Source organism: Amblyraja radiata, chromosome 38, assembly GCF_010909765.2.
Source record: "Amblyraja radiata isolate CabotCenter1 chromosome 38, sAmbRad1.1.pri, whole genome shotgun sequence".
Lineage (NCBI taxonomy): Eukaryota > Metazoa > Chordata > Chondrichthyes > Rajiformes > Rajidae > Amblyraja > Amblyraja radiata.
The window spans coordinates 6,273,915-6,292,936 of NC_045993.1; the positions used below are offsets into that span (position 1 = coordinate 6,273,915).

At 46.9% G+C, this 19,022-nt stretch overlaps 1 protein-coding gene and 1 long non-coding RNA gene across 4 annotated transcripts in view; one reads left to right on the forward strand and one right to left on the reverse strand.

Moving 5' to 3' along the window:
- Positions 1-17,009, reverse strand: part of l3mbtl2 (L3MBTL histone methyl-lysine binding protein 2) — a 33,480-nt gene extending 16,471 nt beyond the window's left edge. The window contains exons 1-9 of one of the 3 annotated variants that reach the window (XM_033013114.1): positions 16,949-17,009; positions 14,625-14,873; positions 12,276-12,409; positions 11,506-11,629; positions 8,747-8,826; positions 6,232-6,349; positions 3,479-3,613; positions 1,926-2,014; positions 1,610-1,841 (exon numbers count right to left, since the gene is read on the reverse strand). In XM_033013114.1, coding sequence (XP_032869005.1) covers positions 1,610-1,841; positions 1,926-2,014; positions 3,479-3,613; positions 6,232-6,349; positions 8,747-8,826; positions 11,506-11,629; positions 12,276-12,409; positions 14,625-14,850 — 1,138 coding nt within the window. In that variant the 5' untranslated portion in view covers positions 14,851-14,873; positions 16,949-17,009. Of the gene's footprint in view, positions 1-1,609; positions 1,842-1,925; positions 2,015-3,478; positions 3,614-6,231; positions 6,350-8,746; positions 8,827-11,505; positions 11,630-12,275; positions 12,410-14,624; positions 14,874-16,922 lie in introns of all 3 variants that reach the window. The other 2 variants (XM_033013116.1, XM_033013115.1) reach the window with 2 other exon arrangements.
- Positions 479-14,332, forward strand: LOC116966775. The gene is made up of 3 exons (XR_004410069.1): positions 479-582; positions 811-814; positions 14,316-14,332. It is a non-coding gene; the product is annotated as an uncharacterized LOC116966775 (long non-coding RNA).
- Positions 17,010-19,022: the final 2,013 nt, after the last annotated feature.

The window sequence follows — 19,022 nt, forward strand, 5'->3', positions numbered from 1 at the left end:
TTAGATTTTAGCTGGGCGGATCAGAAGACTGTAGATTTTTTAATCCATTTTATGAATCCCCTGCTCGTTTACCCTGCCTCACTTCAACTGGTAAATAATTCAAAGGTGCCAATTTGTTGACTAGCGTCGTCTTATGCAACTTGGAATCGCCGGCGACAGTGGGTTTGACGCCAATGAGCGTAGCTTGACATCTCCTGACGTAGGTGCTGTCATAGTCACTCCAGGTTAACGTGTGTGTCGTCGCCGGTGATGACTTCGATTTTTTTTCGTTGTTTTTTTTTATTTTTTATTAATTTTATTTATTAGAAGTAAGTACAATACAGTGGAACCTTCTTACAGGTTCCCAAAATTATGTTGACATAATACATTCTCTGTACAACTTCTTTTTTTAAATTTTTTTTAAAGAGAGAGATAAGAAAGAAATAGTAAAGAATAGAGGAAAGTCTTGTGTGTGTGTGGAGAAAAAAAAAGAGAGAAAAAGAGCTAGTAAAGAAAATAAATAAGTAGGAAAGTGAAGCAGGAGGGAGATCACCCACTCGCCACAAGGAGATGCTTTTTTATATTCTTGATCATCTTCCACCCGTTTTTTTTCGGTGTTAAAGTAATGATTCTAATTTCAAATTTTATGTCGAAGGGGGGGGGGTCCAGTCGCCGTTATTTCGGCGGCCTGCTACGACCATGACGGTCGCCGACAGTCGCCTAAGAATAGCCCAAGTGGGACATGCCCATAACACGCTGAAGCATTGATTAGATCACACCCAGGCTTTCTCTGCTCCATAAGATTCACAAGCTCACGGTGACTGTGACCAGATACGTGGCGATCTAATCTACTGCCTCGGTGAGGTCTGCTGCATTATTTTACCGGGTTGTACGCAACACAAAGAGTTGCACTGGACCTCAGTAAAGTAGACAATAGACAATAGGTGATGATCAGCCATGATCACATTGAATGGTGGTGCTGGCTCGAAGGGCCGAATGGCAGGAGTGGGCCATTCGGCCCTTCGAGCCAGCACCACCATTCAATGTGATCATGGCTGATCATCCCCAATCAGTACCCCGTTCCTGCCTTTTCCCCATATCCCCTAACTCCGCTATTTTTCAGAGCCCTATCTAGCTCAATCTTGAAAGTATCCAGAGAACCGCCCTCTGAGGCGGAGAAGTACAATAAAGTTTCATTGATTCAAGACTCAATAAAGACTCCTCACACCCTTGTAACGGACTGTTTGAACTACTTCCCTCCGGCAGACGTTACAAGGCCTTCTACGCCCGAACCTCCAGACTCAGGAACAGCTTCATTCCCAGAGCTATAGTGGCTCTGAACCGGCCCTGCTGAGTGCCCCCCACCCCCCCCTGGACTGTCTCCCTCGGATGGTCATGTCGCACAGATACATCTGCACTTTAGTCTGTTTGAACTGTTTTGACTATTTCACTGTTCTTTTTACAATCCATGTTCTCGGGATATCAATATCTAAATCTAAATGTTATTAGTTAGTTATGTTATGACATCGGATGGGAGCTGCAAACCAAATCTCGTTGCGCTTATGTGCAATGACAATAAAAGATATTATTATTATTATTGAGGATTTGCCGGGCATTCTCCAGTGCTCACCCCCGTGCTTTGCTTTGTGGCCCACTTTCCTGGACCACCCGACCGAGTGGATGAGCGGACTCCACATGTGGCACCAGAAGTCGTCGTCCTCTTCGCAGTCGTCGTACAGCAGCCGCAGGCGCCCGCCCACCACGGTGTCCACAATGGCTTTCCTCGTGCGTGAAATCTGTCCCTTGTCGACAACCTCCACCCTCATCCCCTGTCGGAATGTGTACTTCATGCTGTCCACCATCTGGGCAGAGAGGAAGAGAATCGGTTTCTTTTTGGCCAAAGGCATCAACTAAAAAGAGACGATCAGAATGGTTAATTCCCATACCTTATCGTGAAAGTCAACTGGGAGGGTCTTGGAACCAATTAGTTTCTTTAACAGATAGTCTTTCCAATCCGTGGTTCTGTTTTGCACAGCTGCAGGGAGGATATCACCAATTAATACAAAGCCACTTTACCATAGAATACTTCCCCATCAAGACCTGAACATATTGGAGATAGACACAAAAGCACCGGAGCAACTCAGCTGGTCAGACAACATCTCTAGAGAAAAAGAATAGGTGATGTTTCGGGTTGGAACCCTTCTTCAGATTTAGAGGGGGGGGGGGGAGGGGGAACTGGAGGTAGTGAAAGGCCAGAACAAATCAGGCTCGCCAACAGATGACCAAGGAATGGTGGAGCCCATACTTGTGAAGTGTTTCGTCATCTATAATATCAAGCTTTTCATTGTTCCTTGGAAAGATCAAACAATAGCTAATACTCCTTCCCTCACCACCCACCCTCTCCTAAGTAGTCGCTGTTCTACCAACCACCAACAACTGAATGACCCACAGCCAGGACAGAAGGTTGACTTCCCTCCAATTCTCCCATGCGGCCAGCCTTTAGGGCAGCACAGTGGCGCAGTGGTAGAGTCACTGCCTTACAGCGCCAGCCACCCACCAACGCCTACGGGTGGGGTCCGCTCGGAGTTTGTACTGTGACCGCGTGGGTTTTCTCCAGGTGCTCCGGTTTCCTCCAACACTCCAAAGACGTACAGGTTTGCAGGTTAGTTGGCATCGGTACGGTGTAAAATTGTCCCGAGCATGTCGGAGAGTGTTAGCGTACAGGGTGATCGCTGGCTGGGGTGGACTCAGTGGGCCGAAGACCCAATTTCCATGTTGTATCTATAAAGTCTAAAGTTTATAAAGAGGCATGAAAACATCACTACTTCTCCCCATTTCTCTCTTATACTCCCACCATGCTGTACTAGTCATAAAGCGGAAACAAACCCTTCGGCCCAACTTGCCCATGCTAACCAAGATGCCCCATCTACGCCAGTCCCACCTGCCTGTGTTTCACCCATATCCCCCCAGATCTTCCCTATCCATGTACCTATCCAAACATCTTTTAGATGTTACTTGATCAAGTGGGACCCCCCGTCCAACTTACAAAATTCTTAAGGGGTTGGACAGGCTAGATGCAGGAAGATTGCTCCCGATGTTGGGGAAGTCCAGGACAAGGGGTCACAGCTTAAGGATAAGGGGGAAATCCTTTAAAACCGAGATGAGAAGAACTTTTTTCACATAGAGAGTGGTGAATCTCTGGAACTCCCTGCCACAGAGGGTAGTCGAGGCCAGTTCATTGGCTATATTTAAGAGGGAGTTAGATGTGGCCCTTGTGGCTAAGGGGATCAGAGGGTATGGAGAGAAGGCAGGTACGGGATACTGAGTTGGATGATCAGCCATGATCATATTGAATGGCGGTGCAGGCTCGAAGGGCCGAATGGCCTACTCCTGCACCTAATTTCTATGTTTCTATGTCCCCCAAGCGGGAGGGGGGGGAAGGGGCACGGCGTCTCGCAGGGGGGAGGGGGGGGGGAAACGCAATATTCCAAGTACCTACCCTGAGGTGGCACAAGCGGTTTATCAAGTGTTGCACACCAGCCGATTGGGTGGACATCTGCATTCCCTAGATTATACCAAAAGTCTTGTTGCAAGTCATCTTCAAATCCTTCGTATCTCAGTAGTGCCTTGTAACCTGAAAGAAACATTATAAAACAATGCTTTAATGGTTTTATTTGCCGAAGAACAAAAATAACACGAAATAACATAAAATGCCGGGCCATTCACCAGGTCAGGCAGCTCAAAGAGGGGGGCAGTTCACATCTCACCTTGAAAACCTTTCATCCGGGAAGATCATTGGCTCAAAGTTTAGTTTAGTTCATTGACACGTGTACCAAGGTACAGTGAAAAGCTTTCTTTGTTGGTGCATGTGGAAAGTCTGTACGTTGATTACAATCAAGCCCTCCACAGGGAACAGATACAAGGTAAAAGGGAATCATGTTTAGTGCTAGAGTCCAGGAAAGTGTGACTAAAGATTGTCTCCAATGAGGTAGATGGTAGGTCTGGACTGCTATCTAGCTGGTGATAGGAATGTCCAGTTGCCTGATAACAGCTGGGAAGAAACTGTCCCTGAATCTAGAGGTGTGTGTTTCCACACTCCTGTACCTCTTAACTGATTAATTTTCTGGATGAGAATCGTCCTCGACTATGTTTAGAGATACAGCAAGGAAACAGGCCCTTCGGCCCACTAGGTCCATGCCGACCGTCGATCACCTGTTCACATTAGTTCTATGTTATCCCACTTTCTCATCCACCCCCTACATACGAGGGACAATTTATAGACTCCAATTAACCTACAAACCCACACGTGTTTGGGGATGTGGGAGGAAACCAGAGCACCAGAGGTCAGGATTGAACCTGGATCTCTGTCGCTGTGAGGCAGCGGACCAACCAGCTGTGGCACTGTGCCGCCCCTAGTCTGTAGTCTACGTCTGATTCAGAGTTAGAAGATGGACACAGAACATTTCTTTGCACTCGTATTTTTGTTTGCAATACAAAGCACCAGTTTGAAATGAATTGCGGCTATTCAGCTGTTCTCGATCTTCGACACGTGCTTGACAAAACGTAGCTGCCTGAGCAAGCTGGAGAACAGATGCTGAGATATCGAATCTCCTGTCTGCTCACCATAGGCAGAACACCGACTCTCTAAAGGGAAGCTGGACACTCCCCATCCTGCCCCTCACCATTATATCAGTGACCCCATGGAAAAAGAAGGGTCTCGACCCGAAACGTCACCCATTCCCTCGCTCCATAGATGCTGCCTCACCCGCTGAGTTTCTCCAGCATGGAAAAAGCTAAGCATGCAAGTTAGTTTATTTTAAAGCACACAAAATGTTTTTTTAAATTATTTATTATTGTTTAAATTAAATGTTTAAATGTTTTTTTTTGTTATTTATTATTGTTGTAAAAAAATATATATATTTACTTGAATTCGCTTCAGATATCTGGCTAAGTCGTTCTATAACTCGTGTTCTAAGGTGGCACAGTGACACAGCTGGCTGAGCTACTGCCTCACAGCACCAGAGACCCGGGTTTGATCCTGACCTCGGGTGCTGTCTGTGTGGAGTGTGCACGTTCTCCCCATGACGGTTTCCTCTCACATCCCAAGGACGTGCGGGTTTGTAGGTTAATTGGGCCACTGTAAAATTGCCCTGAGTGTGTGAGGAGGGGATCTCTTCTTCTTGCGAACAAAACATAAACCAAAGGAATAGTTAGATCTCAAGCCGGGTGTTGAGCAGCCAGGTTGCTGCCTCTGCGTCAATGAAGGAGTGGATGAGAAAGTGGAATAACATAGGACTAGTGTGAACAGATGATCAATAGTGGGTGTGGAATCTGTGGGCCATAAGGGGCTGTTTCTAGGATCTCTAAACTAAACTCAAAGGCCATATAGTATCAAAACAGGCCCTTCGGCCCAAGTTACCCATGCTGACCAACATGCCCCATCTGCACTAGTCTACATATGGGTTTGGCCCATATCCCTCCAACCCTTTCCTATCCATGTATGTGTCCAAATGTCTTTTAAATACTGTTATAGTACCTGCCTCAATCACCTCCTCTGGTAGTTCGTTCTATATATCCACTGCTTTCTGTGTGAAAAGATTGCCCCCAAGTTTCCTTTCACATCTTGCCCCTCTCACCTTAAACCTATGTCCTCTTGTTCTCGATTCCCCTACTCACAGTATGAGACTCTGTGCATCTACCCTGTCTATTCCCCTCGTGATCTTATACACCACCATAAGATCACCCCTCATCCTCCTGTGCTCCAAGAAATAAAGTCCTAGCCGACCCAATATATCTCCCTATAACTCAGGTCCTCAAGTCCTGGCAACATTTCTGTAAATCTTCTCTGCACTCTTTCCAGCAACAACACTTTTCCCTTAGCAGGGTGAACGAAACTGAACACGGCACTCAAAATGTGGCCTGACCAACATCCTGTACAACTGTAACTTAACATCCCAACTCCTGCTGAAGTCCTTACCAACAGACCAAACACAATCACCTCAAAGCAACGGAGACACATCAGTTATGAGGCAGTGTCCCGATCCAAATTGTTGCCATTGCTATGAGGAAGGGTTCCAACCTGAAACGTCGCCTGTCCATTCCTTCCACAGATGCTGCCTGACCCGCTGTGTTCCTCCAGCACTTTGTCTTTTCACCTCAGACCAATTTTATGGAGCTGGTGGATTTTGATGACAGTGCTTTGAGCTGGAGAATCCAGTGGAATTCCAAGCAAGAACAAGACAAGGGACCTACCTGCTAATTTGATGACCGAGGCTATCCAGTAGACCCTGTTAGGAAGATTACAGTTATGATTCAATATTTCCACTTTCATGCCTTCTGTAACATCTTCCCACTGGTCATATAGTGGAACCTAAATGAGAAAAACCAGGGATTGCATTAGTCCACATCTTTTTACGAGATGAGACTTGACTGAATTACAATCATTACATTCACTTCTGAAGATTATGAATTTAATACTGCTTTAGGTGAGCAGATAATCGAGGCAGACTGGTGTGTGTGTGTGTGTGTGTGTGTCTGTGTCTGTGTCTGTGTCTGTGTCTGTGTCTGTGTCTGTGTCTGTGTCTGTGTGTGTGTGTGTGTGTGTGTGTGTGTGTGTGTGTGTGTGTGTGTGTGTGTGTGTGTGTGTGTGTCTTCATTCCCGCAGCAATGAGGTCGACTTCAGTGAAATAGTGCAATTTTTTCAAGATTAGTTTAGAGATACAGAGTGGAAACAGGCCCTCTGGTCCACTGAGTCCACACTGACCAGCGATGCCCAATCACTAGTGTGTAGGTTAATTGGCTTGGTAAATGTAAAAATTGTCCCCAGTGTGTGTAGGATAGTGTTAGTAAGTGGGGATCGCTGGTCAGCACGGACCTGGTGGGCCGAAGGGCCTGTTTCTACTCTGTATCTCCAAACTATGGGTTCCCAACCTGGGGTAAATTTACCCCCGGGGGTAAATTTCACCGACCCAGGGGGTAAATTTGTTGATTCTGGATTTGTACATATTTTTTCTCATTGACTGACTGTGTTTGGTTCTGGTATACCGGTATCTGTTCACCATTAGTTGTTCATAAATAAGCGAAATAACAATGTTATGTGCTATTATAGACAATAGACAATAGGTGCAGGAGTAGGCCATTCGGTCCTTCGAGCCAGCACCGCCATTCAATGTGATCATGGCTGATCATCCCCAATCAGTACCCCGTTCCTGCCTTCTCCCCATATCCCCTGACTCCGCTATTTTTAAGAGCCCTATCTAGCTCTCTCTTGAAAGCATCCAGAGAACCTGCCTCCACCGCCCTCTGAGGCAGAGAATTCCACAGACTCACCACTCTCTGTGAGAAATAGTGTTTCCTCGTCTCCGTTCTAAATGGCTTACCCCTTATTCTTAAACTGTGTGTGGCCCCTGGTTCTGGACTCCCCCAACATCCTCTAGCGTGTCCAAACCCTTAAAATCTTATATGTTTCAAGTTATTAAATTTATATTATATTGAAGTTATATTAAATATTAATATCAAGCTATTAAAGTTGCCGGGGTAAACGGGACGAAAAATGTTGGGAACCCCTGCTGTAAACTAAACTAAACTCTGAACTAGCACTTCTTACACTCGATGGACATGTTCTTCCTGTGACTTTCCTCTGGGTGCTCCGGTTTACACCAACAACCCAAAGATGTGTGGGTTTGTAAGTTAATTGGCCTCAACAAAATTGCCTCTAAATGTGTAGGGAGCAAATGGAAAAAGTGGGATAACATAGAACCAGTGTGAGCAGGAGATCAATGATAGACTCTGTGGGCCAAACAGGCCCTGTTTCCATGCTGCAACTCTAAACTCTATATTTATATAACGGTATATGGACACACTGATCTGTTCTGTAGTCAATGCCTACTATGTTCTGTTGTGCTGAAGCAAAGCAAGAATTTCATTGTCCTATCAGGGACACATGACAATAAACTCTCTTGAATCTTGAACCCGCAAAGATGATGCTGTGGAACTGGCATAATCACAATGTATTTCAGAAGCAGTATGACCAAAGTCACTGCCTCAAAAAGACAACCAGCATCATCAGCGACCCTGGCCACACACTCATTTCACTCCTGCCATCAGGAGGAAGGTACAGGACCCTGAAAACTGTAACGTCCAGGTGCAGGAACAGCTTCTTCCTGACAGCCATCAGGCTATTAAACACTATAACCTCCAAATAAGCTCTGAATTATGTAGACTTGGGGACATTGCTTTTGTTGTTTTGCACTTGTTTACGTGTTCTGTGGTGCTGCTGCAAGTAAGAATTTCATTGTTCTGTCTGGGACATTTGACAATATCACATTCTTGACCTTAGACACCAACCAATTGGTCAGGAACTGGCGAAGAATGGAAAGAACTGGGGGGGGGGGGCACCTTTAACGAAGATAACTTTTTAAGGGCATGTCCCACCAACATGCGACTCCATGCAGCAAGCTCGACCTAATGTGGTCGCTTGAGCCGTACGGCCTCGCGGGGCCGGTCCCACTTCGATCGCCGGAGCCTTATGGAGTTGTGCGGAGCAGGTCCCGACATCACGCGGGGCTCCGAAAAACTGACCGTGTTCAAAAATTCAGCGCGGCAACGGCCGACTTCTAACCCTAACGCGCGAACTTCCCGCGGACTTCGCTCGAACTTCATGTCACTCACTCGACCTCCGCGCGGCCCACGCTTCTGGTTTGGTCGCGCTTGCCGCATGCAGTCGCATGCTCGTGGGACAGGCCCTTAACATGCCACAGCTACTCACATGTTTAAAGCAGCCAACAGAGGCAGCTTTGCTGTTCTGTTCTTCAATATATTTCCCCCATTCAAACCCTTGGGCAGCATCTTGAAAGAAATAAACAGTGATTAGAAGAAACGAGATCTGAAAATCTTAGGTACACAAAAATGCTGGAGAAACTCAGCAGCATCTATGGAGCGAAGGAAATAGGCGACGTTTCGGGCCGAAACCCTTCTTCAGACGATCAAAACCCTTCTTCAGATCTGAAAATCTTGTTGTTTTTGAAGGCCCAAAAAAAAAAAAAGACTGTAGATGCTGGAAATCAGAAACAGATTGGGTCTGTGGGAAGAGATAATATTAAATAAGTGAAATGACATTGAAATACTTTCAATTCCGAGACTTTTCAGTGAATAAAGCATCTCGGACCGGAACCCTTCACGGTTTTACTTTTCCACAGATGCTGACGGAACTGCTGTGTGTTTCCAGCATTTTCTGTTTTTAAACCAGATGATTGGGCTCAATCCTAATTGAACTCAAGCTCTAAATAATAGATTGGTGCTGGACACAAAATGCTGGAGCAACACATTTCTTGTTATTTATTTAGTGTGTTTTAAAAAGTATGTGTTAATGTTCTCTGGTTTGTATTATGTGGGGATGTGGGGATGTGGGGGGGAGAAACTTTTTCTCAATCTCTTACCTTCCTTGCCAGAGCTGCAATTTTTTTCTGGGTCGTATCTGACGGCCTTGCTCGAGACTGACTCCGAGCCCCACTGTGGGGCCGTGGACTTACCATCTGAGCCTGCGATCCCGTGCCTGGCATCAACGCTCCAATGGAATTCAACATCGAGGAGCTCGCAGCCTTGGGTGGAAACTGATACAGGTGCACAACCTTTTATCCGAAGATCCAAATAACGAAAACTTCCAAATAGCGGACATTTTTTCGGTCCTTGAAGAAAGGTCCTTGAAAACGTTCACCGAGGGCGGCCTGCAGAGGTGACAGCGGAACCTCCGGTCGGTCCTCCAACAAAGGGGAACTAAATCCCCATTCATAAAAGAGAAGGTGAGAGTATATTGGGTGAGTGTATATTGCGCGGGAGGGTAGGAATCATTGTAAATCATTGCTTAAATGTTAGTCAGTTAGTTTGGTGGGCTTTTGGGGGGAACTTTAATTCTTAGTCCCCTACCTGGTCGGAGAAGCGGGGAGCGGGCAATGCCTTACCGGGTCGCCGTGCAGTAAGCTCCGGACCGCTGTGCCGCGGCTCCCAACATCGTGGAGCTGGGGCTGTGACCGGCTGCGCTGGATTTGGATTTGTAGCGCCGCGCAGCCAGGGGTAGAGTTCGCCGTGGTCGGAGCTACAACCGGCGCCGCCCGTGGCCGGACCACCGCAGCCCCAGCTCCACGATGTTGGGAGCCGCGGCCCACAGCGGTCCGGGCTGCGGTGGTCCAGCCACGGGCGGCGCCGGTTGTAGCTCCGACCACGGCGAACTCTACCCCTGGCTGCGCGGCGCTACAAATCCAAATCCAGCGCAGCCGGCCACAGCCCCAGCTCTGTGATGTGGGAGCCGCGGCACAGTACTGCACGGCGACCCGGAAAGGCATTGCCCGCTCCCCACCTCTCTGACCAGGTAGGGGACTAAGAATTAAAGTTCCCCCCTTCACCCCCACCACATAAAATCCCTCCAAACTTACTGACTAACATTTAAGCAATGATTTACAATGATTCCCCGGTCTCCGGGGAGGAGGCAGCCGCTCCAGACTTTCCAAGCCGCCAGCGCTACCTACCTAATCTACGCTAAAAATCTTCCATTCCGAAACCCGAAAATGTCCGATATCCGAAATGTGTCTGGTCCCAAGGCTTTCGGATAAAAGGTTGTGCACCTGTATCGGGAAGCCCCAAGCCGCAGGAGGTTCGACCAGCCCCGACTTGGGAGTCCGATCGCCCGGCGCGGGGAGCCGAGCTCCCCCCCCCCACCCGATACGGGAGCTTGATCGTCCCGATGCGGAGGGCTCAACCGCCGGTTGCGGGAGCCAAGATCGTCCAGACAACGGAAGGTTCGAGTGCCCCGACAAAGAAGGGAACAGGATTGAACTTTTTTTGTCTTCCATCACAGTGAGGAATATGAGGGGACGTTCATGTTAAAAATGTATTTGGGTGTCTTGTTGCTCTTTATTGGTACGTCTGAATGTCAATCTGAATTTCACTGTAGCTTAATTGGTACATGTGACAATAAACAAACCTTGCAAACTTGAATCTCTGGAGAGAAGGAATGGGTGACGTTTCTGGTCGAGACCGTTCTTCATATTAATGGATTGGTGCAACACGTGAGTTACTGGTCTCCTGCTAGTTTCTTAGCATGCCATTAACAGTAATTATCATCAAGGGCCGTGCCCTCTGCTCGCTGCAAGCACATGTTGTACAGAAGCCTGAAGCCCCACAACACCAGGCTCAGGAACAGTTACTATCCTACAACCGTCAATTTTCTTAAATAAGTGTAAGAAGGAACTGCAGATGCAGGTTTAAACCAAAGATAGACACGCAAAATGCTGGAGTAACTCAGCGGGTCAGGCAGCATCTCTGGAGAGAGGGAATGGGTGACGTTTCGGGTCTGAGGAAGGGTCTCGACCCAAAATGGTCACCCATTCCTTCTCTCCAGAGATGCTGCCTGCCCCGCTGAGTAACTCCAGGTTCTTAAATAAACTCCACAATCCGACCTCAGAAACACAGCACCATATCCTGCACTAGCCCGGCTTGGCTTCCCAATTGCGTTTTGCTCCAATGTCTTACCAGAACCGGCTTTCTGATTGCTGTTCGTCGTGGCCTCGCCAGAGTGATATTGGAGAAACTTGCCCAGTTTGGATGCCCACGCAGCTTTGTTCAACACTTTGGCTTTCTTTGTCGGTGGCTTTCCCTGTGTAGCAACAAGAAAGCAATTGTTACATGAACAGAAACTGATGAGATGATCAGTCGGTCAGGGGAGCGAGGGGGTGAGAGAGGGGGGGCGAGAGGGGGGCGAGAGGGGGCAGAGAGGGGGGAGAGAGGGGGGAGAGAGGGGGGAGAGAGGGGGAGGGGGGGCGAGAGGGGGGCAGAGGGGGCAGAGGGGGCAGAGGGGGCAGAGGGGGCAGAGGGGGCAGAGGGGGAGAGAACCGAAGATCCCCGTGGAAACCCACACTGGTCATGGGGAGAATGTACAAACTATGTATAGATAGTTCCCGTAGTCAGGATCGAACCCGGGTCTCTGGCGCTGTAAGGCAGCAACACTACCGCTGAACCACCGTACCACCCCTGCAGATAAGGGGTGTCAGGGGTTATGGGGAGAAGGCAGGAGAATGGGGTTAGGAGGTAGAGATAGCTCAGCCATGATTGAATGGCAGAGTAGACTCGAAGGGCCGACTGGCCTAATTCTGCTCCTATTACTTGTGATCTGCAGATCCTCATTTCAAACTGCGACCTAATGCAGCAAGTCACACAGCACACCAAGAAGAAGCATGCGACAGCTATGGGGTTTGGCTCAGAACATCGCACGAGTGACGGGCCAAGCGGCAAGGATGACCCACCTGCAACCGAGCCAGGATGCTGGCTTTCTTCGAGTTGGAGGAGTAACTCCGAGAACAAGAGACGCTGCAGAACCTTTTGGTTTTGGAAAAGAAGGTTTCCCTGACTCCTTTAATGCCGCACATCTCACATGTAGCTTCAAGGAAAAAACAGAAAAGCACAAGATTTGTGATTTTTTTTTTTTTTTCTAAAAACAGCAGAACTGTAGCAGTTCAAAATCCAGCCCCAGCCCAACTCATTCATGCCGACAAAGTCGCCTAACAGAGCTAGACCTACTTGACTTCACTTGGCCCACTTCCCTCTGAACCTTTCCTATCAAAGATTGTTAAGGGTTTGGACACGCTAGAGGCAGGAAACATGTTCCCGATGTTGGGGGAGTCCAGAACCAGGGGCCACACACAGTTTAAGAATGAGGAGCAAGCCATTTAGAACGGAGACGATGAAACACTTTTTCTCACAGAGAGTGGTGAGTCTGTGGAATTCTCTGCCTCAGAGGGCGGTGGAGGCAGGTTCTCTGGATGCTTTCAAGAGAGAGCTAGATAGGGCTCTTAAATATAGCGGTCAGGGGATATGGGGAGAAGGCAGCAACGGGGTAATGATTGGGGATGATCAGCCATGATCACATTGAATGGCGGTGCTGGCTGGAAGGGCCGAATGGCCGACTCCTGCACCTATTGTCTATTGTCTATCTATGTGTCTGTCCAAGTGTCTTTAAATGCTGTAATTATATTCATCTCAACCCTTCCTAGTTATGTACACACGCGCACACATGTACTTGCACACATACGGCTGCAACACACATCCTGAAAAGATGCATAGTCAATAGCAGCAGGGAAATCTGCAGGTCTACAGGACAAGAGCAGAGGGCTGTGACTTTTGCCGCTTGATGTATTATTGGCCAGGTTTGCCTTCTGACAATCCTTTTTTTTCCCCCCCAAAAGAAATTTAAAAATTAATTCACTTTTTGGACACAAAGTGTTGGAGTAACTCAGCAGGTCAGGCAGCAGCCCTGGAGAACATGGAATAGGTGACGTTTCAGGCCGAGACCCTTTTTCAGACTGAGAGTTATGAGGGGGGGAAACTAGAGATACGAGAAGGCACAAAGAACAAAAGAACAAATCAAAGCCACCAACGATGACCAAGGGTGGAGCCCACAATGGTCTGTTGTTGGTGATAACGAGTGGATACAAACAGTGGAAACTAAGCGGGCTGATAATGCTGGGGCATGTAGTATGTGGATGCTGGGGCGGGAGGGGTGTTATGATAGGCAGCTGGTTGGAACAAAGGCCAAAGATAAGAAAGGAAGGGAGATCAGCTCCAACATTCCAGCCACATTATAAACGTATGGGTTTAGTTTAAGTTATTATTGTCACGTGTACCGAGGTACAGTGAAATGCTTTTTGTTGCGTGCTATCCAGTCAGCAGAAAGACTATACATGATTACAAGCCGTCCACAGTGTGGGGTGGGAGATTGCAACCTTCACGTGGTCCGTCCTGTTTTTCGACGAATGCAATCAACCTGGTGTGCACAATCAAATAGAACAAGTTGTCCTACAACTTTAGGCTGTGCACGCCATACGCAAGAAGAAGATGTCCACAGTGTACAGACAGTATAATATTTAGTGCAAGATAAATTCCGATAAAAGATAGTTCAAAGGTCTCCAATGAGGTAGATGGGAGGTCAGGACCGCACTCTAGCTGGTAAGAGGACCGTTCAGTTAGGGTATATATACACACACACACAACCTAAAAATGCAAAACTAACTATTCCATATTTTCCCCTCAAAAATCAGCTTCTCTTCCTCACTATTTCTCTCTTTTTTTTTTTATACACATACTACACGTTTTTCTACGCTCAACTATCTCTTTCTTTCTTATTTCTCTCTTTAAAAAAATAAAAATTGAAGTTGGACAGAGAATGTATCATGTTAACATATATATTTGGCACCTGAAAAATGGTACCACTGTATTGTACTTACTTCTAATAAATAATTTTTTTAAAAAAGAATAAGAATCGATAAGAATCGAAAATTAAAAACCAGCTGAAAATTTTTTTTTTAATTAAAATTTTTTTTTAAATTTAAAAATTAAAAAAATCAGATCCCAATATTCAACTCGCATCAGACATTCACAAGTATACAGCGCCGTTAAACAATATGTGTAAGAAGGAACAGCAGATGCTGGATCAAACCAAAGATAGACACAAAACGCTGGAGTAACTCAGCGGGACAGGCAGCATCCCTGGAGAGTAGGAATGGGTGACGGTTCGGGTCGAGAGCCTTCTTCGGGCTGCCTGTCCCTGCTGAGTTACTCCAGCTTTGTGTGTCTGTCTTCGCCATTAAAATATATACCCAGTCCTGGAATGTCATTCATGGATGAATCCTCATCATTGTTTGTCATTCCCGATATCGATCCCGACTCCAATTCCTGCTGCTGGCTCCTCTCCTCCTCTTCCGAGCTCTCGTTACTCGATTCACCAGTGCTGAAGTTCCAATCACTGCAGCTCTCATGTGCCTCCGGACTGTCGGAGCCATCGAATAGTCTGTAGTCTTCATCAGCGTCATCTGCATAGGCCATTCTTGTAGCGTTCTGCAGCTGTAACAACAATGGGGGCACAGGCAACATAGAAAATAGGTGCGGGATTACGACATTCGGCCCCTCGAGCCATTCAATATGATCACATGACTGATCATCCAAAATCACTACTCCTTTCAAGCTTCCTCCCCATATCCCTTGATTCTGTTAGCCCCAAGAGGTGTATCTAACTATCTCATGAAAACATCCAGTGTAATGGCCTCCACTGTCTTCTGTGGCAGAGAATTCCACCGATTCACAACTCTCTGGGTGAAAACGTTTTTCATCATCTCAGCACAAGATCTCAACTGATGGAAGGCTCTGGGTCGGCTTTTGGCCAGTCGTGACCTAGGACTAACATAGAGTATCTCGAGAGTCTCTGGGGGAGAGATGTGTGGGAGGGGAGTATTCGCTGGCCCTTCCTATGGGGATGGCAGAGAACATGTTACAGGAAATACCCAGGGGAGTGGGGCTGATGGGAATGCATAGGTTGAGGGGCTGAATGGTCCACTTCTATATCACAGAGTCATAGAGTGATACGGCGTGGAAACAGGCCCTTCAGCCCAACTTGCCCACACCGGCCAACATGTCCCACCGACCCACATTTGGGCCCTATCCCTCCAAACCTGTCCTATCCATGTACCTGTCTAAATGTTCCTTAAACGTTGCGATAGTACCAGCCTCAACTACCTCTTCTGGCAGCTCGTTCCAAACACCCACCACCCTTTGCGTGAAAAACGTACCCCTCAGATTCTTATTAAATCTTTCCCCCTTCAGTGGAAGGTAATATTATAAGGACTGCAATAGTCCCTGTTTGTGGCGGGTGTTGACAATGGAGCATTGTCTTCCAAAGATGCGATTAGGCAAATTGTTAACCAGTGAGTGGGCAGCTTCAAATCATACGTGATTGCAGTAAGCGATTCCGCCCATTGTATGACCCATCAAACAGCGAGCGAGGCACGCAGCATTGCAGATGCTGGTTTACAATTAAAAAAACAAAGTGCTGGAGCAACTTAGCAGGTCAGGCAGCATCACTGGAGAAAAATGATAGGTTGCATGTTTCAGGTCAGGACCCTTCAGAGTCTGAAGAAGGGCCTCGACCCAAAATATCACCCAAGATTGACACAAAAAGCTGGAGTAACTCAGCGGGTCAGGCAGCATCTCTGGAGAGAGGAATAGGTGATGTTTCAGGTCGAGACCTTTCTTCAGACTCTGAAGGATCCTGACCTGAAACATACAACCTGCCATTTTTCTCAACCCAAAACGTCACCTATTCCTTTTCTCTAGAGATGCTGTCTGACCCTCTGAGTTACTCCAGCACTTTGTGTCTATCTTCGCTTTAAACCAGCATCTGCAGTTCTCTCCTACAACGAAACATCACCTGTTCCTTTTCTCCAGAGATGCTGTCTGACCTGCTGAGTTACTCCAGCACTTTGTGTCTATCCGCATGGACAAATAGGTGTTTAAGAAGGAACTGCAGATGCTGGAAAATCGAAGGTAGACAAAAAGTGCTGGGGAAACTCAGCGGGTGCAGCAGCATCTATGGAGCGAAGGAAATAGGCAACGTTTCGGGCTGAAACCCTTCTTCAGACAAATCAATTTTTTCTTGTAAAATTAACTTTAGTTCATTGAGCAGAGTGATTGCACAAAGTTTTTAAAAAACGCCTCAATATGTGATAACATTGTTACAGTAAAGATCACCTCCAGTTTTCTGGACACAACTCTGGTGCTTTAGAAGTAATACATAAAACAGCCTCTGTTAGTCGAGCTTTTTGTGTCTATCTTAGTAACAATAATACCCCCTTTAACACCAACCAACTCTCACTTCATGCACCTCTTTGCAACAATGTCATCCCTTTTTACTTCCGAAGTACAATCTGGATACAAACTAACTTAAAAGCAAAGCATTGAAAATATATTATAAACACAATCCAAGAGTTAAAGGAACAAAACAAGGTGCTTCATTGTGAGAGGCGAAGCAGTCAATCCTCACTCGATTTGCAGCTCATATCAGATGCAAAATGTTTTTTTTTTTGCAATTTATCTTAGCCTTTTATTTAAAAAACTCACAATACCTCTCAGCTGCTGCTCAGTTCCAGTAGAACTTGACTATTGAACCAAGATCACATTACACACATCGCGGCCATCTTGGGAAGCTCAGCACCTGGTTATAAAACATCTCCTTACTGGACGGGGCACCATCCTCCTCAACCAATGGACACTGCTCCTATTGACTAGGTCACACGTTGGCGAAGGACTCTGGGAGATGTAGTCCAATTGTGAAGCATTACTGCTGAAGATAGAGACTAAGGCGGGGTGGGAGATTGCAACCTTCATGTGGTCCGTCCTATTTCGACGAATGCAATCAAATAAGATCAAATAGAACAAGTTGTCCGCCAACTTTAGGCTGTGCACGCCATACGCAAGAAGAAGAAGAAGAAGAAGAAGAAGAAGAAGAGGAAGAAAACTAATGCCCCTGTCCCACTTAGGAAACCTGAACGGAAACCTCTGGAGACTTTGCGCCCCACCCAAGGTTTCCGTGCGGTTGCCGGAGGTTTTTGTCAGTCTCCCTACCTGCTTCCACTACCTGCAACCTCCGGCAACCACCTGCAACCTCCGGGAACCGCAAGGAAACCTTGGGTGGGGCGCAAAGTCTCCAGAGGTTTCCGTTCAGGTTTCCTAAGTGGGACAGGGGCATAAGGCGTCACGGAATGAGTGATCCAGAGATTCTAGACAGGTGCATGGATAGGACAGATTTGGAGGGATATGGACCAAGCGCAGGCAGGTGGGACTAATGTAACTGGGACATACATGTTGGCCGGTGTGGGCAATTTGGGCCGAAGGGCCTGTTTCCACGCTGTATCACTCTATGTGTATATATTTATATTATTGTATATGGACACACTGATCTGTTTTGTAGTCAATGCTTACTACGTTCTATGTGCTGAAGCAAAGCAAGAATTTCATTGTCCTATCAGGGACACATGACAATAAACTAACTTGAACACTTGACTCTATGCTGCCTGTCCCGCTGAGTTACTCCAGCATTTTGTGTCTATCTTTGGTTTAAACCAGCATCTGCAGTTCCTTCCTACAACTAAAGAGTCAAGAGTGTTTTATTGTCATTTGTCCCAAGCTTTTCACTGTACCTCGGTACACGTGACAATAAATTAAACTGAACCAAGACAAAACAATGAAATTCTTACTTTCACAAAAGTCACGAAATGTTGGAGTAGCTCAGCGGGTCAGGCAGCATCCATGGATAAAAGGAATAGATGATGTTTCGGGTTGAGACCCTTCCTCAGACTGAGAGTCAGGGTAGAGAGAAACTAAAAGCATTAAAAGGTGCAAAGAACAAATGAATGAAATGTATATCTCCGAAATAATAAACCGGAGATCTCGGAGAAAACCCACGCAGATCACAGCGAGGACACACGAACTCCGTACAGACAGCACCCGTAGTCAGGATCGAACCAGGGTTTCTGGCGCTGTGAGGCAGCAACTCTACCTGAATCTCCTTAAACTTCTAAGAAAGTAGCAGTGCTGGTAGACAATAGACAATAGGTGCAGGAGTAGGCCATTCGGCCCTTCGAGCCAGCACCGCCATTCAATGTGATCATGGCTGATTATCCCCAATCAGTACCCCGTTCCTGCCTTCTCCCCATATCCCCTGACTCTGCTATTTTTAAGAGCCCTATCCAGCTCTCTCTTGAAAGCATCCAGAGAACCGGCCTCCACCTTGATCTTATTGAACAATCAAAATAGACGCAGTAACTTCCACTTTTGCTGCAGAATCACCAAAGGGACCTGACCCGAAAAGTCACCTATCCATGTTCTCCAGAGTTGCTGCCTGACCTGCTGACTTACTCCAGCATTTTGTATGTGTGTTTTTTTTTTTGTCACCAGCAGGGGGTGCCGTGAGCCTGGGAATCAAGTGGAAAATCAAAGACAGACCCAAAAGGCTGGAGTAACTCAGCGGGTCAGGCAGCATCTCTGGAGAGAAGGAATAGGTGACGTTTCGGGTCAAGACCCTTCTTCAGACTGAGAGTCACAGGAAAAGGGAATGAGAGACATAGATGGCACTTAGGAGAAATTAATGGAAGATATGCAATAAGAGCCAGTTTGGAAGAGCCAGTCAAAATACCCAATGACCTTCACATCCATCTGTAGCACCG